The sequence below is a fragment of the Neopsephotus bourkii genome, unplaced genomic scaffold, assembly GCF_033783945.1.
Source record: "Neopsephotus bourkii isolate Nb327-2 ecotype Australia unplaced genomic scaffold, CSIRO-AGI_Nbou_v1 NB_42, whole genome shotgun sequence".
In the NCBI taxonomy this organism is placed as follows: domain Eukaryota; kingdom Metazoa; phylum Chordata; class Aves; order Psittaciformes; family Psittacidae; genus Neopsephotus; species Neopsephotus bourkii.
The window spans coordinates 1,539,802-1,564,499 of NW_026900559.1; the positions used below are offsets into that span (position 1 = coordinate 1,539,802).

At 39.2% G+C, this 24,698-nt stretch overlaps 1 protein-coding gene across 4 annotated transcripts; it reads right to left on the reverse strand.

The window, feature by feature from the left end:
• Positions 1 to 187: 187 nt before the first annotated feature.
• BMAL1 (basic helix-loop-helix ARNT like 1) lies at positions 188 to 23,796 on the reverse strand. Of its 4 annotated transcripts, none has more exons than XM_061347383.1 (18): positions 23,606 to 23,795; positions 22,716 to 22,863; positions 19,654 to 19,674; positions 18,601 to 18,639; positions 18,224 to 18,265; positions 17,111 to 17,268; positions 15,953 to 16,032; positions 14,851 to 14,943; positions 13,789 to 13,906; positions 11,509 to 11,658; positions 9,893 to 10,136; positions 8,020 to 8,126; positions 7,557 to 7,707; positions 6,857 to 6,945; positions 4,905 to 5,013; positions 3,116 to 3,209; positions 1,442 to 1,544; positions 188 to 896 (listed from the first exon to the last, which is right to left on the reverse strand). In XM_061347383.1, the coding sequence occupies exons 2-18, from the start codon at positions 22,853 to 22,855 to the stop codon at positions 736 to 738; spliced, it is 1,899 nt and encodes a 632-aa protein (XP_061203367.1). In that variant the 5' UTR covers positions 22,856 to 22,863; positions 23,606 to 23,795; the 3' UTR covers positions 188 to 735. The 4 variants fall into 4 exon arrangements, with proteins under 4 accessions (XP_061203367.1, XP_061203358.1, XP_061203382.1 ...); XM_061347374.1 differs by having other exon boundaries at positions 9,893 to 10,139; positions 23,606 to 23,790; XM_061347398.1 differs by lacking the exon at positions 19,654 to 19,674 and having other exon boundaries at positions 23,606 to 23,796.
• Positions 23,797 to 24,698: the final 902 nt, after the last annotated feature.

The following is a 24,698-nucleotide window of genomic DNA, read 5'->3' on the forward strand; positions in this document are numbered from 1 at the left end:
CTCGTCATGTCAGGCTATCTTAACCTACCTTACTGTTGTGTTTTTACAAGTACAAACTTGAACCTAGGAGTAGGTAACAATAGCTCCTCTTGAAACACTGTTGTGGCAAAAATGGTGTCAGTGTATGTAAGGCATTGGCTGTCTTCCTTCTTCCCCCAAAGCTAAAGAAATCATAAATACCAACTGCTTCTAGCATGCACCATCAGCAGAGTTTTATCAAATTTATTTATCAAAGTAAATGTCCATCTTAGAACAAGGGAAACATTTATTTTAAAAATATTTAACTGTCTAATACATTACACTTTAACAATATTTATAGTAAAGGATTCTTACAAGAAAGAATAAACAGCTTTATGGTACAATTAGTATAAGAAATATCCACATGGGGACTGTTTTGCAGTGTAAAAACACACCATACATCTGAAATGGTCATTTGCATATAAAAGCTACCACTGATGCCAGTGAGTTGCACAGTGATTTAAAAAAAATTTCAAACAACAGAATCCAAAATATACAAGTATTGCAAGCTATACACGGCTAACCAAATCAACACAGAACACTGGAGCAGGTTATTCCACTTTGTCTGAAGTTACACATGGTAGGATGAGTTGCATTCCGATACAGCTTTTATGAAATTCATACATAAAAGCTGCTCAGTCAAACAAGTTTCACAGACTGTAGAACTCCACCAGTAAATGCACTTTGATATTTGGATTTCAGAGCCAGGTGCATCATTTACAAGGGCCATGGCAAGTCGCTGAAGTCCACAGGGCCACCGAGGCCTGCATCTGCTTCAAGAAGGCTCATGATTACTGCCATTGCTGCTTCATCGTTGCTAGGGCTGCTTGATCCTTGATCGTTGTCAATCATATCAATGCCTATATGAGAGTTCTCCCCTGGAAACGTAAATACAGTAAGTTACCACAAGTTCAGGGTTATTCACTTGCTGCAGACACTTGCCATATGACTTGAAGTAAGAGTATCTGAACAGGCTCAGCTATATTGGGAGTATTAATCTGTTTGATATCCAGGTTGCCAAAGTTCTAAGGATACCACACAGAGGCTAGGTCTCTCCTCAGAAATGATTAGTAGATGGATGACCTCATATGCTATACCTCAAAAATTCAATCCAGATCAGCTTCTAGGTTTTGGCCTAGCCTTTCTCTTTGTCTTCAGTTGCTTAAAAGCAGTCATAAAAGCAGGTAAGGAGTTCAGTTAATTCACACTGTTTCAGCAAGAGAAGAGAGGCTTCTAAGTACTGTCTTAAACCAAATTACAACATGAAGTAAGCGGCAAAACAGACTGCCAACCAAACTGGTATGTTATGGGCTTTGTGCCTCAGCTATAGCTGGCAGGTAGCAAAAGCAAGTTACTGCTAAAAACCACCACGTTTTTGTGTTTCACTGGTATTGAGGCACCTCAGTGTGTGACTTGCACTTACCAAGAATAGAGGAGTTGTCAGAATATGGGTAACCAGAATTATCTTGGATTTGCCCAGACAGTAACCCAGCTGAAGAAATGTCTGGAGTGCCACCATTCAAGATCTTGAAAGGAAAAACAGAAGCCACAAACCAGCATGAAATACTGCATTAAGTCTAAATTGCCCTATATTGGTATTTCTAATACAGGGAAGATGGGCTTCCTGACACAACACCTACAGCCCAGCTAATCAAACTTGTAAACCAGGAGCTACTTCCTCTGTGTGGTGCCCATCAAGCAGGTAGCAGGGGGACTGTATCACCATTAGAAAGGAAATCAAATTGGTACTACACACTGAACTTCTAAACAGGTCATAGAAAATGTCCTCGGGATTTCTGGGGGTCATCTTTGTAAATGTTCCATCTGCAAGTGATCATAATTACACTATCTACAGAAATACTTCTGAATTTACAAATATGGGGTGTACGTGAAGTACTGTCAACTAAGACCCTTAATTCTGGAAGTAAAATCCTCCCAGGCAGAGTGCATGAGCTGAGCATTGCTCCTGGCTGGCAAGTCTAACCACGTTTTCGTATGCAGTGTGGCTCCAGAGCACCAGAGTTCACCAGAAACAGAAGAACCTTCTCCGGGATTCTTAAATACCAAGGGAATAGCAGAACCTGAGCCATAGTTTGTACCACTCAGAGGTGTGTGCACTGGAAGGTAAGTACTTGGGAGCTCTTGACGGCAGCGTTAGATAGAACTTGTGTTGTTTCTAGCAAATGCAGTCTTCTGACTAAGTCGATACATGGAGGGGGTGTGTCCCCTCTTGGAAATACCCAGCTCTCCGTGGGCATTTGCCTTTATTCCATTACAGCATCCCCTACTCTATGCAGGTGTTGTATTCCTGTAGAGCAGAAGGGTAGGAATAACTGTTCCTAGAATTACATACAAACAAAGGTTTGTTCCAACTGCAAGTTTTATTTCAAAGAACAAAGAGAGCCAGGAATAGACAGAAATAGTTGCTTCTGTTATATGCTCCAGTACAAGCAATTCCTACGTATAGTCATAAGTTCTGGGGGAAAAAAGTAAGTCTGAGGCAGTGTTTGAATGCACAGACTAAGGATCTGGATAAGTGTTCTTCTTGTCTTGAATGTAACTACCATAAACACCAATTTGCAAGACTTAAATGCAGTCAGCACTAGCGTTCAGGTTGTTAAGTATTGGTAATGGTATGTAAGTGCTACTTAAGCAGTCTTAGAACAAGACATGCTACGTGGTATTGACTTAAACTGTCAGTGCACAGTAAAGCATCTCATTGTCATATTTTGTGCTACAGCAGTACAGTAAAACTGCTGCGATTCATTTAGGCACTGTGCTCAAATGACAGCACTTCCAGTGTTCGCCAGTACGTGGTGGTAGAGAGTTTTTGGAGGATCAAGAGAGGAGGAGAGCTGTCGCAGCTCTGTTAAACATCTACAGAGCAGGGGGCGTTCCAAAGCTGCCAGTGTTTAAGAACGAGCGGTCTCTGCACTTCAGGGAGTACTGTCCAGCCATTTCTACCACGAGGATACTCTGACTTGCTGCCAGGCTTTTTCAGCCAAGAAGGAGCCAAACATCATGTGTAATTTTACACACATGATTTCATGTTGCTTCCCACCACTGCTACAAGACTGGTTGTAAAGCTTGCTCTTACCTTCTTTCCTCCTGGGGAGGATGTGTCGGGTGGTGGTGTGCTGGTAATGTTCAGTGGACTTGAACCGCAGCTAGAAGGGGATGATCCTCTTATCCTAAAAAATGCGTACACAGGGAATGAATTTGCCAGCAACTTTGAGACTCAGGCTCTAGAGACCTGGAGCTCGAATGCGGACTTTACTGTCAGGTGGCATAAGGTGTTAAAAGCATGACCTTCATTTCTGTGATTTTCTCCTTTTTTCAGTGTCACTCAAATCAGCAGTAGCAATGTTTTTATTTGCAGCTTGATACACAGCTGTGTGTCATTGTCCAGCTTGCTCCTTGCTCTGCAAGCTTTACCTCCTCCCGCCCCTTTGCTTGCCCCTGTACAGCCTTCACAGGGAGTCACAAGGAAAATGGTCCTGGGTACTGAGGAAAGCCTCATCTTTTGTATTTTACTTCAGTTTAGATCAGCTAAGGATTTGAGCTGCCTCAGTCACAGTAACCTGCGCTCTTTAAGTGAGCTACTGCTGCAGAAATACATTGGACATTTGATGGAGTTAATATTAAACTGCTCAAAGCAGGTTTTTTCACTTCCATTTTCCATGGCTTGATCAAATATAATTTTGTTATTAATTAATAATGTATTAACTGTAGAACCAACAAGGAGGAGGAGCAGTTATGGAGAAAAGCAATGGAAATGGGAATCTTATCCTTGGCAGAGCTCCCCTGGGAAAGCTGAACAGAAGGCAGCTTTGGAAAATAGTAACAGCTGCTGAAAGAGGACTGGAACTAACCCAGGGTCTTGAAATGAAATGAAAGACATGGGCGGTGAGCGATACTACTACACTCACTTGAGGCTAAGTGTGTTATAGCTACTGAAAGGGATGGTTAAGTTTCAAAGTACTGGTTTGGTCTTGGTTTATCTGGGTTTCTTTTCTTCCTATTCTAATGTTCCCTTAAACAATGATGCAAGCAGTCTCTGGTCTTCAGGAGAAGCAAAAGTATGGGAAATGGAGTGAACGTTTTCCCAACCTGCAGCTCAGGATGGCTGAATTACTGCCACTAAACATCTGCTGGATAAGACCACTTTTACAGGAAAGAGAACAGTTCCAAAAAGGAAGTTCATGAAGAATAGGGACCGTTAGCCAGTAGAAATAAAGTGATACCCGCTGGAAGTACCTCTCACCTGTGTGAGGTGGCTGTTCTGAGACACAGCTCTGTGTTACTACAGGCCCTTATTGAGGGGTGCTACAAGACTTGTTTAAATCAAGATGTATGTCTTGACTCTTAGAGCACCCCTGGGAAGGCAGACCTAGCTTAATCCTTGTATCCCTGCTCAAAGGGCTGTGGCAGGACAGCACAAGCTGAACCTACGCATTTATCGACAGTAAAAGCATCTGAGCAAAGCGAAAACAAACTCTGTGCTTTTTTGGCACAGAGTCAATAGCTTTGGCAGTTGGAGGCTGTGCCACTCACACCCTTAAGTCATTGGAAAAAGAACAGCCTGGAAACAAACTTGTTTCTAGTTAGCTGTTCTTTTTAACTACTGTTTCTGGTAAACAGGTAATTGTCACCACTGCAAAAACAGTTCCAGGATTAGTCTGTTACAGCAGAAAGCTGGAAGGCTGTAACTTTTTCATTCTTTCACTATAGGCTTTTTGACTGCCTCAGGTGTTCTGAGTCACCCGTAGCTGTCTACTGATAGAATACAGTTGTATCATTCTGTACTCTGCTTCAAGAAAGCCTGCCCTAATTTTCTCCTGGAAAACAACACTCATTTTCTTCTAACTTCATACATTTCCTCTCACCTGTGAATCTCCATGATTTCTTCAGCAATCATCCTCCCTATTTTACCTGCCCCAGCCCTCGTTCCACCTGGAATTCCAGGCACAGTAGGATGGGTCCTTTTTGGGCCACCTGCGATAAGCAGAAATCTTCAGGTCAGGTAAAAGCTTACAAACCTTTTCCAAAAACCGTCTGCATTTAGATGTGCTTTGACAAGCTGCAGGACCTCCTGAACCCCATTTATTTGCAATTCCACCAACTGGTGACTACCTTCAAATGTAGGGGAAGCCCCATCTCACACTGAGCTACGCTATGTCTCTCAAACAACCCTCTGCTCCAGCAGGGATGTATCATGCAACACATCCTGACTCTTATTGGAACCTGGGAATTTCAAGCACCTGGTAGCACCTCTTGTGAAGAAGTGGTACACCATAGCTTGTCAGACCAGCTTTATTCTGTGCCTGAATAGGCTCACCTCCAAAGATGTCTGTTTTTTGTTTGTGTAAAGAACATGCCAGCAGATACTCCATTCAGTATGGGATAAACCCAAGCTACCCCTGAAGGTAACTGCAAGTATCTAAAAATGGAGGAAAAACATGAGGTCTGAACAGTTAGAAGCTCACTGCTACTTTAGCATGATTTGATGCTTGTACAACACTTGAGAGGCAGGGAGGAAGGAACCTGATATACTCAAAAGCATAGCAAAGAAAGGATCATGTACTGAAAAGGGAAGAAAGCCCCTAGCATTGCTTATCCACAATGGGTACTTGTCACCATTTAGAAATTGATATTTAACAACAGCAACCCTCAGTATCTTGGCTCAGACTCACCAGGAGGTGATAAGGTTCACGTAAAAGATCATCAGATCCTTAGCAGAGCCAGAACCACTTGTAATTAAACTGCACTTAACCCACTTTTCTAGGACAAGAATTGTCAGTATGACAATATTCTGCATGTTTCCTTTTCAGAGGCTACATTGTAAGAAAAAAAGCTTATCCTATTAGAGAACAGTTCTCTGTTCTTCCCATTCTCAGGAGGCCCAGACACCATGTTATTGCTTTTACTCTACCTTCCAATACTAACCATCATGCCTACCAGCAGCTTCTCTTCCTCTATTCTCAGCTGTCTCATGCTTTGGCACCTTTACTTCTTCTCCACAGTGCCACTTTCTGAACCTCATCTTTCACAAGGAAATGTAACTGAAAAGCTGAAGTCTTGCACTCTTCTAAGTGTATCGCATACAGCTTACAATGTATTCCAGACATGTGTAACATCCTTGCTCTACAGTTACAAAGGCATAGCTGACAAATATCTCCTGAATAGGGTCTCTAAAAGCAATGGGTCCCGATTCTTCGGCAAGGATTTCAGTATTATCACCATCTTTCATCCATAGGCTGTCACCACATCTTTCTATTCTACCTCAGTTTCACCCAGCTCCAGTAACACTTCATTATTAAGATGTGCTCTGCATTATGCTGCACACCACCTATTATACAAGATGCTTCAGTGACCTGCAGCATCCATAACCAGCCCATGATGATTACAAGAGGTCAGACTTCATGTCTTGACAAAAAGTCAAACCCAGGGCAGGCCAAATGACCAACCTGTATTTATGATACATTCCTCCTCAGAGTGGTCACCTGCACTGACCACGGAACCTCAAGTCACTGCGGGGTGATGTACAAATAGCACTAGCCATGACGCAAACATTTGTCCTCTGTGTCAGTCCTCCAACCCCATTTATACTTGTTTCTTCTAACAAGCTCATTTGTGCATCTCTGACCAGCTTACATCCAAAGCTGGTATTTTAAGTTCAACAGGACATGAACTACCTTTGTGCTTCTCTGCCCCAAAAAATACTTTTCTTTAGGGCATTAACAAATTCTCAGTGGAAAAGTGCAGCAGATTTGTGCATGCAGGGTTAGCTGCTAACAAGGCATGGCTGCCAATGATTTCCTCACTGTACAGTGGTTACCTTCTCCAGCCTGAAGCACACTGTCCATGCTGTGTGGAGAAGCCGCAAGCTGGGGAAAGGCCGAGTCTCCACTATCAAGTACGTTGGCACTGTGGATATCAAGAATTAAAAGAATCAGTGACAGACAAACCCTGTGTAACAGTCTCTCTGCCAGCACGTCAGAATGGAATGCTTCAGGGTGTAAGCAGTTTGTGAGTCACTATCACCTCTGTGAAAGCAACACTGTGGCTGACACCAAGGCTAGATAAACAACCAACATAAACCACCCTGTTATGATTCAAAGCGTGCAACGCAGAACCGAACTGCTGCTCTCCTGTGAGAGTTCCTCTACAGCAGCTATTCTACTGCAAAGCCACTGCACCTGTACAGAACTCTCATGGAAAAAGAAAAGTGGAGGGGAAGCCATATGAAAGCAAAGAACTGCACCTCCTGTAAGTGCCTGCAAAGACTGGAACCCCAGGTTTTCCCAAAGAAATAAAGCGTTTGCATTTCTGCAGGCTTTAAAATAAACACATCACATACTAAACTATTGTAATTATTAAACTAATGGCCTTCTCCCCCAGGATGCAGTTCTGGGTGTTATCTGGAGAAGACCCCTATTGTCATACAGAAGACATGCACATACTTGGGTCAAAGCGCATCTGAACACAGGGTAAAGCATTCAGCCTGTACCTGCGGCTGCTAAGAGAAGAATACTTACGAAACGACTGTGTTTGTTGAGACAATATATTCTACTTCTTTGGTCCAAGGGTTCATGAAACTGAACCAGCGACTCCGCAGTGTAATAAAAGAGCCATCTTTTATTTTGAACTTGTAGCAGTTAGTCGTTATCTTTTCTCTTGTCTGCAAAACTAAAGACAGGCAGAAAGCAAGGAACCCTGTGTCAAACAGGCACCACAAGTACATGAACAGAGCCCTTATCTCCTTTCACCCCTGAATTAGACTGCTATTTCTGCAGACACGCCCCACACCCAACCAGAACCTCACATATTCACTAAAAATCCATGGAAGTCAAAGATAATCCTATTGTTTGGCACAGGCCGCATAATGTTCTTGACTAAAGCACCTGCAAACAGAGAGGTATCCACATCTCCTCAAGTTTGGGTTTCTCAATACACAATCGTTCCTGGTAGGATTTACAACATTTCTTTACTTAACCGTACCTTGCCTATGACATTCTGCAAGATGTCCTATATCATCTTGATGAAAATATTCGTAACATGAAGTACCTAGAAGTTCCTGGGGTAAGTACGCCAGAATGGCTGTGGCCCTTGGGAAAAGGAAGGAGAGGGAAAGAAAGTAAGAGGATATCATTCATTTCAAGTTGATGGCGTCTTTACCGACAGATTACTTAAACTCGCACTGACACAGGGTAAGGCTTGACTGATGTGGAACTGTGTTTTTAGCTTAGAAGGTACAAAACGCAAAAAAAGTCATTAATATTCTTTTTAATTCTCAGGTAATTAAAAAAGTAGGGAACACCAGGAGCCCTCAGGTATTACATTTGAGCTACCACCACTGGAAGGGATGTAAGACTTCCTAAACAGCTTTGGAGGTACACTGTAATACTGAGAATTTAAACCTGAAGAGGAAAAGACAAAGCAGCGCTGTAGGTTAAGTGGCAGTGAGCTATACAACAGCCTAGCATGAACTGAAAGGGTCACTTTTGAGGATTGTAAACAACAGCTGGAAAACCATTAAATAGGAGTGTAGGTGTTTAAATCCAACATTTTGAATCTTACTATTTTAGAAACTCTTCAGAATTACCCACCTGCAGAATACATCTGATCTTTTGAAAGTGAGACTCGTTCACAAGCTGCCATACCTTGGCATGACAGAACAGCACACTCTGAGCAACAGAAAGGCTAGGAATGCTCTCACAGCTCCCTGTGTGACCACCAGCTCTAAGCACTGCTGCTGAAGAGCTGGTACGTTAAAAAGCTTTCCTTCAAATTAAAAACACCCCCCCCCAAACAGCTCAACCAAAACCTGCAACCCCCCCAGACCCAACCACCCAGACAGCACTCAGATTCTCCTTACTGTGCTTCCTCTCAAGACTATCTACCCTATTTCCTCTTAAAGTCCACAAACTCAGCTGACAGACCAGACACATCCCTAAACAAATCCCAGCAGGCAGATTCTGTCAGCATTTGGAGCCTGGGCTTTTCTATGCTGTAAGCAACTAAACTTAAGCCACAGTCAACCTGAAACAGCCTCATCTGAGCAGTCTCAATCCATCTTGACAAGGCAGGAAACAAAACAAGGCCTCTCCAACCAACCCTATATAACGCCTCCATTAGCATCCTTCATCCACCTTTTTTCCCTTAACAATGCCAGCTATTTTGAAGGAAGACACAGGTCATGGGTCTCTGCTATTTAAGAAAATTCAAGCAATTTCTTTTGAAAAAGATAAAAATTAGCCTTTTAAATAACATAAAATTTATGTTTGAAAGAAGATACCATACTGGTACAAGTTCTCAAGCCTTTTCCACTAAGTAAAGCTTACAAAAAGCTTGCTTTCTAAGAATTACAAAGGATCACATACAGAAGCACTAATTCAGCAGAATGCATCCAAGTACATAGTTAAATAAGGGTATATGCTACCAAAGCCTAATGCAGCCTGTATAATAACTGAACTATGTAGTGCTTGCCAAAGTTTTCAAACCACAAGAAAAGTAGTAATCACAGTCCTGTTTCAAGATAGGACAGCAGATTCTTCTGAAGATTATATGCATACATTCCAAATAGGTTTCCACTTAACAAATGGGCAGAAATGATCCCTGGATTACTCTAATAAACCATATTTGGGGAAGTTTGGGATTTTTTTTAATTGAATCGGTAATACTGTATAAATACACAGGAATAGCTTTTAACTTGGTCTCAAAAACCAAAATAACCTGCAGTGAGGATTTAGTAAAAAGCTGAAAAGAACAGTTATTTCTTATTCCATTAGTATTTACACCGCTTCAAGTAAAGCAGCCAGTAAAGCAGTGTTAGACACTGACTTATTGTGGAAGAGATTACAAGTATCCTTACCTCTGATCTACAAAAACAAACTTCCCATCTATTGCGTGTCGAGAAACATACTCTGTGGGTTTCACCCTGATCTCACCGTTGACTGGCTGGGGTACTACGTGAGGATGCAGCCGTCCAATTGCAACAAGACAGCTTAAATTGCAACCCTCATTATCCGGTTCGTTATCTTCATCCAGTCCCATTTTTGTTGGAGGCCAGCTTTTTAGATATCCTGTACTATGAATAGTGCAAAAGCTTTTGCGGTCTGCTGCAAAAAGAAAACAGAAAAAAACAAAACAACAAAACCCAAAAAGAGCAGTTATGTCACGGATACTGCTTTGAAGAACTTCTCCTCCGTTCTGCTGATAATGCATCTCCTCTCTTATCCAGGATATTTGGGACACTGTTCACTAAGGGATTTTTCAGTACTCCTGCTTCAACACAGCTAATCTGAGATAATGTGATACACAATTTATGTCTGCAAAACCATGGTTGGTACTGAAACACCACACAGTTGGGACCAAGGTTGCTTTTGATAGTCTTTAAGTAGAAATTGCATCATCTTTTCTTATTTCAGCAAAGGATGCAAACCATCTCAAGGATTGTTTGAAGAAATTAATATACTAAATAGATAAACAGGATGCCTCTTTCAGCTTAACATGAAGCTCCTACAAAAAACAAGAGCAATTTATTTGCCAGAATAGACACTGTTTGGGGTATACAGGGGATAGCTCTGCACATAGAGGTGAGGATGAAGATTCACAATGACAAGTAATACAAAAGGAGAACCCATATTCCTCAGCACTGAGCAGGCCTTAAAACTGCAAGGAAGACTTTCCTAGAGTCAAAGGTGTACGCTTAACTGCACAAAGTGTCTTCCTCAGGGCTGGGCACAAAAACATGATCTAAAATTGAATCTGTATCTGAAACCAGCAGGAAGTATTTGGGGCAGCTGTCACATCCCAAAACAAAACACTGCAGTTAACTTCTGTTCTCTAGTTGACACTTTCCACCTTAATACCAAATGTATTATCCAAGGTACTCAAAGAATAAACTTTCAAATGTGGTCTAAACATATATTCCAACATGTCCAGAATAATACCCTGCAGAGCAAGAAAATACTACCAACTTTGATAATGTTATGACTGAACAATTCTGGTGTAGATATGCTGTTTCCAGTACTCAGAATGTACCAAAACCACAGATGAACTCAGAATAAACTAATTTTTTAAGCTGGATATCCATCCAAACATCACTTGTCAAAGATGGAGCAGAGAAAGAGAGTAATAGCTCCCCTTTGTTGCAGACGTTCACTAGAATGTCAGGACTCAGTATGATATGATCAATGTCTGAAGAAGATGCAATAACCACACCAGAACTGTCAGCACGAAGTGCTTGCAAAAATGTCAGGAAAGCAGAGAGGAGAATTTGGCTTTATATGCTAATACAGTATGTAAGAGCTACTGGGAGGTGGGTGGCGTATGAAGAAGTAACAGACCTAGACAGAGTTCAGTACATTGATAGGAAACATTGACACTGTTCAATAAATGTAAAACATTTAAGCACTGCAAATGAGCCATTGTATAAAAAAAAGGCTGATAGCCATTACATTTGGCAATAAAATATGTAATTGTTACCTTTCTTCTTTGAACAGGTTGAAGGAAAATCCTTTTCTTCTACTTTCACCGAAGGTCTGTTGCACTTCATCCTACAAAAGAAGGACCGTCTTGCTCCAGAACACAGTCGTGATGGCCCAGGCGTTATATCTGTTTTAACTGGGAGTCCAGCTGTAACAAAGAGAGTAAGTGAGGAAGCCTTCTTCTTCAGGTACAACATTAACCATACAAAGGATTATATCATACTGCCCAACTGTACAAAGTTTCAACTTTGCTGGGACTTGCACAGAAGTCCTTTTACATCCTTCTTCAGAAACAGAAGTCCTATCTTGGAGATTTTCATGGAATTGAGTATGTGCAGGACTCGGCTGACCAACATTATAATTTGTGATTAGACCTTCTAGTGTGAAAACAACGATGCAAGCTGGAGAACACAGGGGTCTAAATGCAAAGATTAGCAAAGATTGTACAAATCCACATGAGTTTTGCAATAAATCGTGGTTTCTTTGAACACCAATCAACTGATCAAAATAGAGATTATTTACCCCTAACCAGAGCAGTACTTCATACATAGTCACTCAATAGGCCCTTGTCCCTTCAGACTGAAAGGCTTTTCTATCAAAACACCCATTCAGAGAGCACATATTCACATATAGAGCAGAAACAGCACAGTGCCATTTCAGGTCCATTTCCCTGATGTGATTGTAGACATCAGTTTTCACTGTTATGATGGCAGGTGGAAAAAGGCAGCAGTGACCTACACAGGTGCTGCAAATCCCCAAGACCTCTGGTTGTATGTCTGAAGTCTCTCCAGCCTCAAAGCAATAAATGCATATGACCATGCCCTAACACTAAGTCCTGACCTTTATCATATTCTTGCAGGAGATTCTTAGATTCTCTTCTGTTCTGTGGAAAGTAACTGGAGAAACAAAGTACCAAGACACACATCCACTCTGGGAGCCAACAGAAGAGTGCTGGTACAAACTAAGCTCCAGGAAGACGCCTGGCATGCATCAAGAACACAGGTATTGGCAACACCAGTGATGAAGCTGGACCTCCAGGGGACAGTGCTCCAAGAGCTGATGGAGGATTTAAATCACATAGCAACTTTTGCTATCCACTTCGACCATTTCTGCATGGGGATATGTATAAACAAACAGCTACAAACGTGTACAAAAACTTCTAGGGCCTTGAAGGCATTTAACATAAGGGGGGGAAAAAACAACGCCAAAGTGTGAAGCGTGCCTCCCTTAAAATTAGAGTCGACTGAGGTCACAACAAGGAGGTCAGACTGTCCTGCAACCACATGCACTTGAAACTGCTGCTCAGTAGTGAGAGTACAAGCTGTGCCTGAGTCACTCATGCCAACATAAAAATAAATACATACATACATATTAGTACTCTTTAAGAATATGGGCTCTTGAAATTCTACCAATCAGTCTACCATAGCAGATGGGAGGGCTGTAATTCACAGTATTTATTTTTGCCGTAACTTTGTCAGAGGCACACACAAAAAAAAAAAGGAGCCAGCACTGTAGATACATGCTTGACAACCAGACAAAACCAGGAGCCAGAAAAACTTCAGCTGATCCAGCTGGAGCCTCTAGGCTCTCTGCCCTGGAATGATCCCTCTTGGCTTCAGTTTCTGAGATTGAGATGGTGGCTTCTTGAAGATGACATCCTAGAGGTTTGTGCTCCAGACAAGCATGAGACTTAATGACCTGGAAATCTGGAGCTGTAAAATACCACCTTTTACTCAAGCAATGCAGACACCTGTTAAGGAAATGAATTAAACACCCACTCACCTCAAAAGCAGCAGAGACACAGACAACTTTAAAATACCAGAGTGGAATAGAGCTAAGATATGGAGTAGGAAATGATTACAAGGACCAGTGTAAAAGAACTTTGAAGAGAAAGGTTAGGTCACTGATGGAAGTGGCAATAAAAAAAATAAACAAACTGAAAAATCCTCTACCTTGAAAATATCCAGAATAATACTGAAGTGTATTCTGCCATTGAGAATGACATATTAGAACAAATGCTTCACAAATTTTAATGGGAAAAACTAAACCTCTGATACCTGGAAAAAGAGAGGACACCTCACAGGTGAAGCCAGTTAAACTAATGCATCTATTCTGCAACACACACCAAGGCTACCAGTTTTGACATAGCTAAAACTTCCTTGGCATGACACATAAACCAAACAGCACACTACACACACACACTTTTGACATTAGGCAAATACTCAGGAGCAGTGAATCTGGATACACAACACTGTTTTTCAAAGGCGGCAATACTTACTTTTTGCATCTATAAGCCTTTCTCGTGGTGCAGTGTCAGAAGAAGAGAGCTGCTCCTTCACTTTGGCAATATCTTTAGGATGAAGGTAATCAAATAAACTTTGACCAATCAGATCATTCTGTAGAGATTGAATATTTAGTAAAAAAAGTAGTTGTTCAGTGTATTTCCTCAACTTTAGCACCTATTGTAAGCAGTCCTTTTACATCTAGGTCTAACCAAGGACCACTAAACATGTGATTCAGGATTTAATGCAAGGTATGTTTATGGTTTCTCTGTATATTTAAGTTATGACTACATTATATAATAATCTATTTCACTGTTTTCAGTAAGAGCTTAGCAGCAACAGCACGCTCAATCTACCACCACCAAACACTCCAGTTTCTCTTCCACCTTTCTTCATGTGGCACACATTTGAAGGAGAAAAAATAAATCATTACTTGCCAACATTCTCTTCCACTATGTACAATGTGAGTAGGTATTTAGCATATACCTAGCACCAAAGGCTTCCTGAAGAAAACTGCTGAAGCTAATACAGTTTTCAAATTTGGCAACAAGGGCAGATGACAGAACGAATGAAGAATCTTATTTACACAATATATGGTGCAAGTTAAGCCTCATGTTAAGCGTGTATTAAATTCTTGGCTTTGGTATAACTGCTTCCCAGTTCCCATCAGTAAGTATTCTAGCAAAACCAGAATAGAAAAAAGAAAACCAAGTAAAAAAAAAAAATCATGTGAAGCAATTGGAAAAACCTGAGTGTTTTTTCAGTATTTGTTTCTGCTTCCAATTAGATAATGATTTTGCAAGCCTGAGAGTAAATGCCTGATCAGAATGCAATCAATCAGTGAGGTTAATTTAGTTCCTTTTCACCTCCTTGGTTTGAAGGGAAACCAGAAACAATCTTCTCTAATGAGACGGCAAAGAAAAATTACTTTCTTTGCATGAAATCTCAGCTTTCAAGACAGATTATTACATAAATACCCCCCCATATAAACACATAATCATAAAAAAAGGCTTTTCAATCTTTTAAGGCCTAACATTACTTAAAATAGAAAAGAATACCTGACTGTAGTTGAGGATCTTGAAGACAGATTCTGAAACAAACAGTATTTTCCCTCTGTCACAGCCCACAACAAAAAGAAATCCATCTGCTGCCTAATTGGGGAGAGGAGAAAGTTACTAAGTTATAAATCCTCACTGCATCGTTATAACCTTTAAAACCGCTTTGAATACAGTAAAATTTCTACACTAGGAGAGCTGTCTTAACATTTGAGATAACTGAGTCAACAGGCAAGATACTAAATTACAATAGTTTTCTCAGCATCTACAAACATTTTCTGCATAATTCCAGGCATCATGCCCAAAACATAAAATCACTTTTATGGGAAGAAAGAATCCATGTCTTTGTCCAATAATATTATGATTATGTTTCAAATTCCTTCAAATTAAAATATTATTTTAACTGTATTTATTCTATAGTTCCTCTTTTAGAAACCAAATGTAACCTGGGTATTTACTTATGTGCCTGTAAGCAAGTAATTCCCATTATGACTCTTTCAGTCACATAGAAGCATGCGGGATTAGGCCCTAATTTTATAGCTTTAGAGTCACAATATTGCAGAAACCACATTCTGCATATGCTGTGTCTGGACATTAAAGTGCACAAGTGCACAGATTACACAGGCTACCAGAAAAGCTTAACTACTGACGAACAATAGACACTCTTCACTCTGTAAAAGAAATCTACAGCCAAACATACTGAATCATGTTACATCAATGACCTTAAAAAAGGTGTTTGTTATATCATTGTTCACCGAAAATCACGTCAAGGTAGCCAATGACAGAAAGTCTGCAAGGAAATAATTTATGTAATTTTGCTTCAGTCCATGAAACAGCTGGAGATTCTGATGGTTACCACCAAAATACCACAGTTTTCTCAGACCTTCCTCTTAAATCTTCCTGCTTAAATTAAGAGGTTCTAGTCATTGTTAAAACCCATTGACTTTATGAAGAAATTATGCGGAAATCTTGTTGATTTCTTCATTATCCTTTATAATCAGAACATTCTTAAGCTGAGACAAAAGGCAGAAAAACACTGGTGTTTTGCTTTGGGAGAGTTATATCCATAGCCATTAATATCTCTTTATTAAAAGTTTAAACATACCCTGAGAATAAGATGTTTTAACTCATCGTCTGATAGAAAAGAAGGCTTGTAGTTTGCTTCTGTATAAGGGTTTGTAGCACCTAAAAAAACCCAAACAAACAATCACCATATCACAGACTTAACAACACACACTTAAAAGAGCAATTTTTCTTCGGCTCCTTCTTATACTGTTATTCATTACAGGTGTTCTTTAAAATAGAACTTGCTTTTTGGTTCTGTTTTACTATCAACATGAGCTCTGTAGATATTAACTTAAAAAAGGATGAAGCTTTTTTGCTAAACCACAGACACTGCATTATGTAGTAATGCAAATTAGATGTCTTCTGAGATATAAAAGTGTTCCTTGACATACTTTTTAACCCAAATGCTGTACTGTGAAGTACTCATATAATCAAATGACAGTTGCAGAAGTTAAACCTTCCAAAACACTAGGATAAATACGTCTGGAAGACACCAGGTCTCCTAGAAACTAGAACAGTGGCTGTTCCTATACATTAGCTGCATCACTGTTTTCTCATATTTCTTGAAAGCTCTTTCGATCATCACTGACTCCTTGTATGAAGCTTTTGGACATACAGAAATTTGCAACAACCCCAACTCTTCCAAACCTGTGTGTTTTCCTTCAGGTGCTTGCAACAGAAAACTGTTAAAAACAATAAAATTGAACATTAAAAGTACTCTACATTATTTCACACACAGCTAAAGGTATGAACACAAAATCTCTGAAGTCCTGTAGGAATATTCCCTACAGCTAAAATCTAACTTCTTTATCCAATGAGTTTTGCACATTACCTGCTTAAGAGCACTGCACAAGATTCAACTGTGCACTGCCACTTAAGCCCTTGTCCCAACCTGTCTCAGCTGCCTTCCTTTTGTTGAATCTACTGATGGTAACCAATCAGGTCAAATGATAGAAGACTATTCTTTCTCATCCATAAATTTCCCAGTTGGATCAGGATATTGGACCATGAACAAGTAAGCTATAAATGACTGCACAGCATCAAATGCTAAGAAAAGTGAGAACGCATCCCACAGCGTATTAACTTACTCTTTTAGGCAAAAGGATAGGGAGAGAAAAAGTACAACTTTGGGGAAAATCCCATTTTGCCATCCTCCTCTAGCCCTGTCCATGCACCCCTTTTACCCCAATCAACTTACCACGTAATGTTTTCATGTGCTGGACTGCCATTCTCAATACAGTGAGTTTATCTAGCTTCCGAGACATAGCGTTGCACGTTGGTACCAAAGATGCCAGTTCATCTATAAAACTGTTCATTTTATCTCTACGCCTTTTCTCAATTTGACTGTGAGCCTCCCTAAACAGGGAAGGTGGTGAGGAAACACAGAAAAGCATGAGAAAATAAATCATATTTAAAAAATCCAGTATAACACAAACAAACAATCTCCGCCTGGTAATTAAGTCACCCTCTTATCCTCATGAAAAGGACATCCACATACAGCATTCTTCAGATATTTTATGTTCATTATTTGGATGAGTAACAGTTATAAGCAACAGGTAAGGCTGCAGCACATGGTTCTAGCTTACCAGAAAACACAAATAACGCTGGCTATGCAGTACACTGAATCTGTTCTGAAACAACCCCCTAAACAGTACAAAATTACGTGGAGATTTCTACTGCTGTACACCATTTCTGTTCTTAGCACATACACTGAAACATAACTGGAATCATAAAGGTCATGGATAAGCAAACTTATAAATATCTAAATATTTATAAATATCTAAATATTTAATAAAGCATTCAATTATGAATTTGTAATCGGAATACTATATGAGTGTACTAAGTATTTAAAACCACCTTTTGCTGTGGCAATACAGGTCTTCTACTCATTCTATAGCTTTCCACTTCAAGTACTTGAGATACCTCTGAACAAAACTCTTCCTAATCAAGAAAAATTATGACAAATACTAAGTAAGTTAATTTTTGTTTTATGTTTTCCCATATTAAGGAGTCACTGTTAATACATTCACTACCCACTATTGAGTTTGAAAGAAACAAGATGAAAGAATACATTATCAGAAACACAAATCACAGCCTTCAAATTTCAATGTTAATGAAGTAAAACCAAGTTTCCTACCAAATCAGTATATGCAGTTTACACATGAAAAATGTTAACAATGCAAAGACATGGAAAAATAAAAGGTCAAAGCTAGAAAAAAAAATTGTTTTCAGGATAAGATACATGTGCAAATATTTCACGTATAGGAAAAGGCAAGAGAATTCTTTATGATATACTTGTTCAGAGTATTACCTTGCATTTTTTATTCTGCCTTGTTGGTCTGTATACTCCAGTCTGTTGAGAAATGGTATCACAAAGAAAGTATTGAAAACACCAAACCAAATTATTTTAATGCATTTTATATACCTACTGATCCTCATTAAAATCTGTTTTAAAAACTCTGAATGTTTATTTAACCTTTCTTCTGAAAAGATCATTATTTGTAATATTGTGGCTCAAAGTGTTAGGGTTTTTTGTCTGTTTTAATTTGTTCAGTGATCTTAAGCCTTTGTGCCAGCAAAGAAACATTTGAGACCCATGACCACAACAACACCCAAAACAGGTATCTACACACAGGATCCTATGTCAGTACCACGGAACTACCATTTTAGTGACTGTATCAATAGTACCTTCCATGTTGGTCATCTTTATCTGTATCCATACCTTCCCTGCAGAAACAGAATAAAGCAATATATCACAAATTAAGCAGGATTAGCAAAACTGTTATCAAAGTATCATAAAATTAGACTAAAGTATTCCTGTCCTCTTTAAATCACAAACTTAAAAGTAAGAATATAAAAGTGAGAACCTGGAACGGCTAAAGAAGCTGTGTGGTTTTTACAACATTAAAACATTTTCTTAAATTAGTTGCGTCTCCTTTCGAGCGAACAAAATGGCACAGCTTGATGTGTTTGACAGTAAAACATGCTGTGGTTCAAAGATATCATCTGTTATAAAAACGTTTTTCAGTTAACTAGAGGGGAAAAAAGGACAAATCACAGCAGATACTTTTTGTGCCTTCATCAGACAGGGCTACTAACTTGCATTTACTACACTTAAAAGTTCCACGGGAGGCAGTTATCAAAGTGCCTAGCATAAAATTCACAAATTGCCCTTAATTACTCTGTGCTTCTGTGTTCTGCATGTTAGTTTCCCTTCTGGTAGTTCATTTTGGGATAGTAATGATAATAATCTAGACCAGTGAACTACTGGAGATGGCCAAATGCACAACAGAATGAGGGACTGTATAAAACTAACCAGGAACATTTTAAATCAGTTCAACTTTCAGTGTAGATACATGGTTTACTTTTGACTCAACGTGAAAAAACACAAAACAAAAACAACGAGGAATGCAGAATAAAAAGGATTTCCCCTTATTACACTGTAATATTAAAACCATATGTACAGAAATAATGAGAGGAAAGCATAAGTTTTTATAGCTATATCTGGCAAAAAAAATTTTGAATGCCTACAATCACAGCCCTGTTAGACAAAAGAATTCAGAAAAGCGCGTTTTGATATACTTAAATCTGTACAACTGTGCTCAAATGGACACTGAGGCCTGGCTTATGCTGGTTTCATTTTTTACCTGCAAATTTTAAGTAAATGGGAGGGAAAGGCAAGCAAAAACACCAAGCATCTCTTTTTCAAGTGAAGCCAATTATTAAAATATTTATACTTACTCAAAAGGAAAGCCATCAAGTCTGAAAAGAAAGAAAAATAAAGTACACCATATATAGGAAATAAGAATTGTGTCTTACATTTTCTGTTGAAATTCTCAAGCTAATTTATATTCTATTTGAAATGAAAGGTACAATGAAATAAGACAATAGCAGTGAATGTATTCTAAGGCAATAAGCTACTTCAAATCGATCTACTTTCTGAAAGAACAGTTCTGCTTTTTAAGAAAAGCTAGCATAGCTCATTATACTTAACATGAAAAACTAGTAAAACAACTAACCTAAATTGTGTTATGCAAATCACTGAGATATCGTTTCAGCTTCAGAAAGGACAGATCTGTGCTTTATGTGTGTTTCCTTTGTGGTTACATAAATAGGATTTATATCACAGGACTCTACAGCCAGAAATTAAAAGCAATTTTTAAGAAAAATACCCCAAGTTTCTCAAGTTGTGATTCTGCCCAGCAGGACAGATAAACATTTTCTTATAGTCAGTACTAAAGTCCTAATTCTGAACTTTATACAGACTTTATCATACCATAAGGAAATTAAACAGAGTTTCTACATGCAAGCTAACTGCTGGCATCACTTCAAGACTGTAAAATGATCTGAAATACCACTGAACCTTAACATGTTAAGAGGCTGTTTTCTAAAAGCCTCATGAAAAATCTCATATTAGCCATTAACATAGTACTTATGCCTGTTCAACATTGGGCAGTAACCTTCTTAACATATAAACATGGCAGTCATTCATATATTCTCCACTGCGCTTTTTGATCAATTGTCTTTGTGACTAGATTTTAAAAGAAGTTCAAATATTGCTAAAGGTTTACTTTATCTCCCAATTCCCACATCTGAGTTACTGTCTAAGTCAACAGCTCAAAGCACTTTTGAGGCTCACAAAGAATTAGCATGCAGGTCTAGCATAGGACTTAGAAACAGAAATGAGGCATCAGTTTTCCACTTGCGATGACACCTTTAGCTACAGGATGCTTGCTGTGACAACATTTATTTTAGAAAAAAATTGTTTTAGAAAAAATCCACAGGAAGTAAAATTTCAAAGAGGCACAAGGTAAGCTACAAATTCTTCTGGATAGTTTCCTTATGTATTATTACAACTGAAAACACTACTCCCAAGAAAAGAAATTAACTCTTTATAGGCCTGTGCATGAACTCTTGGATTCCAGCGTTTGACTATAACAGATCGCACTGGAGAACAGACAACCTTTGCAGTGTTGTGTTAGCAATAGGCTGGACAGGAATTTTCCTGGAGGAATGGCAGGAGAAAAAATGGAAAAGAATCTAGTGTGGAGAGCTGAAAGCACCACCGATCAATACGTTTGTTTGTACTTGAGAGGTGAACAAAGAACTCCGCTAAACCAGTCAGGTTCTGCCTTTGTTATTGCCTGGCTTCAATGGTAAATGAAGCATAAAACTGGACACTTGTTCATGGGCAGCAAAAGCTGAATAGGCGCATTTCTGAACATTTACCATTACATACATAAAGAAGGAGGGATCAAGGAAATCTACCTTAAGTTCTATTTTCAAATAGGAATATTTACTAGCCACCCTTTACTCTGAAACACAACACAAACTGTGGTATGACAACAGCTGTTGTATGCGTATTTTACTTGGGATTCAAGGAAACAGTGTTTCCACATTTTTTTTTTTAGGCACACACAAACTAAAGGGTGGAATTATAAATTAGAAGAGCAAGCTGCTTTTGGAAAAACGGGCTTGAGCAATGCTTCCTACCCAGGAGAATAAAGATGGAAAAATCCTTTCTACAGAAGAGGAAGTTGGTAAGATTGAGGCTGTTCACTGACTTTTGTACTAGTCAATTCAACTAGAGGCGGTAATGAATGTCTTAGGAAGACTAAATGCATGTTGGAGAAGGTACATATGCAGTATGTTTGTGGTCTTTCAACAGTGCTTAAAGTTTCATGCGTACGTTCTCCTAAAAGGAAGTCCTAAGCACAGGGATCCTAATTCTTACTTGTCTTGCTCAACATGGCTTAAAAATCCTACCCCCGAAGTAAAAAAGAACTGCCAGCAATCCAAAGGCCAAGAACGGTAAAATTTGTGATGTTACATAAAAATGAGTAGGCAGCTGTATTAATAATGGATGGGACCCATTCACAAGTTACCCTGCAGGTATACTTTGTAAAGTTACAATACATATGACGTTCACACAGTGATTAAGGAGTAAGTAGGTTGGTCCTGGTGTGCCTAGTGCAGAAGACATTACACATCTGAAAATCTGGCAAGCTTTACTACAACCTTTACTATTCTAAAGCAGAGCTGGTGTGATTTCTATTTCAAATACCTGCCCCAGGAGAGAAGCTATGGCTTGGACAGTGCTTCCAAGCAGTCATTAGCACGCTTCCCTTGAAGAGAAGCAGCTTTCTTGAAACAAAACTAGCGATCTACTATCGATTTCGAAGAAACCAGGTTTTCATTTTGTCAGGAATAATAGCCTACAGTTGTGGGCCAATACAAGATTAAGTCAGTTGATTGAATAAAAGGTAGATCTACTGCCTCAAACCAGGGACTATTCAGATTCATATTCAACTGTGAGACCAAAATAGCTTCATCAGGTAAAGGCTGGCAGCCCACTGATCTGAAGTAACTAGAAAGGCAAAAAAATAGGTGAAGAAAATGAACTATTCCCACTTCTTCTTTCTAATGAATTTATTTGCTTCCTTCCCATTGCTCTGACACTCTATTTCCCATGCAAATAGTCAACGTAATCAACCTTCACACTCTATGTTTCATTGGGATTAGTTTTCTTTCCCCACTTATCAGCCAAAATTTTCTCTCCTCAGCCTTAACCCACCTGATACCCCCAATCCGAGCTGCATCGAGATGAAGACTTTATTTTTATTATTAAATAATGAACTTTGCTGTTAGTGCACAGTAGCTTTTTCCTTTATAAAACCTTTACAGCAGGTTGCCAAGAAAAGGTCACTGAAAAATAGCTGTAAATATTACTATCATCTCCCCCACTGTATTGTTGTGTTACCACCTCTTTTTGGCAGTGTTAGATCAAGAAAAATACAACTTACTGATAATCAGTAGAGCTTCCCTTTCTTTTCCTATTACAATCCATTCCTGAAGTGCTAAGAGAACTGGAGATCAAGTCAGCAGGGTCTGGTGACATAAAGTCACTAATTGTAGAAGATATGTCCATCCTTTGGTCTGCCATTGGATTGTCTAACACCAGGAAAAAAGACAAACAAGTAAATGAAAACCACCAACCAAAACACCACTGCACTGAGAAAAGCAGAAACTTACATATTTTTAACAAAAAACCCAAACCAAACCAAAACCCAAACCAACCCCAGATCTCAAAATCACCATTCTCTAAAACCGCAAAACTCACAGTTTTATTATTTCCTTTCACCATTTCTCCTTTTCCAGTTACTGGGGTATTGAGTACTGCAGACAAACCACAACCATTCTCAAAACTCATTACTTAATTATTTTCAAACAATTGTCAATGTGATCTTTAACTAAACTGGGTTTACTCTCACCTTAACTGGCCAGCCAACTACTTCTACATTACATAAGTAAAGAGTACGTTCTGTCTGTCTTTTGCTGACTGGGAACACTAACTTTGGTGTCTCTCTCCATTTGAAGATCATATTATCAAAGTTCATAAGCTTTCAAAGTCCGAATTCCACTGAGTTTCATGGAAAAGAATTAATATTTCCATGAAAATAAGAGGCTAAATAAACATCTTCACCACAGCAGACCCCATAAGTAAAGAAGTAAATAACCCAATGATGGTTTAAGATTACTAGTTAAAGGTACAAATGAATCTAATTAGCTTTTTCATCCAAAACACACACATTTTAATCCTCTGAACTGCAACTAACTATATAGTTGGAAGAAACCCCGTGAAAAGTTGATTCATTACTAAATGGGATTGACTGTCAAACAGAAGAGTTTTTACCTGAAAGCTTGTCTTGGAAGCCTAGATCCTCCTGGGGAAAGATGATGGTCAGCCTGAAGCAGCTGATCACCTTAAAACTCTTCCATGCCTCATATTCTGTTAGTCAAGTACTTCCAAAAATCTGAGTAGGAAGAAAACCAGCAAGCTTAAAATACACCTTTCAAAACAAGTTTGTTTAGAACAATTGTTTTAGACACAGTTCACAAACCAAATAAATGTTTCCCACAAAAGGATTGAATTTAAATTTCTTTATAAAGTGTAGAAGCTTTATCTATCATCAAAAGGGTTAAACGCTGGGATGTGCATCTCAAATGACCCAGACTTTGGACCATAAGGAATCTCTTCAGCATCACTTCCTTTTGGGCTGTGCTTATCCTTTGGTCTTTACATAAAAGCCCTCGTCTTACAAACAGCGGTTAGATCTGCACAGATTTATTGTCAGATGCTACCAGAATGAGTCAAACTGCTGTTACAGTGCGAAAGACAGACTTACCCTTCACTCCTGGCTGCCTCACTTTTAAGGTGGACATAGCTGTAAGACAGCTTGGGCTTAGCTTACTATTTTATTTTCCTTTGTAAGCACAGTTGGCATTTTCAAAGGAAAGGGGGTTAAACGCTCTTCTATTCTGCAGGCTTCAAGTTTTAAATAAAATTCACACCCTGTACCATAACTCAAGTCCTCGACTATATCTCCCAGGTACACTGTAAGCTTACTGGCGGGTCTGCATATGGATGTCCTTCTTTTCCAGACTGCCGTCACAAAACAAGTTTTCCAGCAAAACTTACTATGCAAGACTTAAAAACTGTTCTTAATCTGCCTCCTGCAAAAAGCTTTGAAAGTCTTTGGGATACACTGTTTTCTGGTTAAAGCATCTGTGAACATCGTGACTGTCTTTCCAACATGTGATGACAGCAGCATTTCCCCAACTACACAGAGCAGCAAGTTCCCATGGCACCCTCAGAAGTTTGCAAGTCAAACAACCAATGTTCTGCCAACATGACATTACAACCAATTCCACTGAATCACATATATCAACACATCAAAAGTTATAAGCCAACAGAAACCTCAGAGAATCCAAAGTCAGTGGTATAA

What these genes read in the sequence shown, in the direction of transcription:
- BMAL1 (XM_061347374.1), bottom strand. Translation starts at nt 22,855, where the DNA reads ATGGCAGACCAAAGGATGGACATATCTTCTACAATTAGTGACTTTATG. An exon ending in GGAAGCTCTACTGATTATCA is followed by an intron (nt 19,675 to 22,715) that starts GTAAGTTGTATT and finishes CTTTCTTTTCAG; the next exon opens with ACTTGATGGCTTTCCTTTTG. An exon ending in AAGGCTTATAGATGCAAAAA is followed by an intron (nt 11,659 to 13,788) that starts GTAAGTATTGCC and finishes TCTTTGTTACAG; the next exon opens with CTGGACTCCCAGTTAAAACA.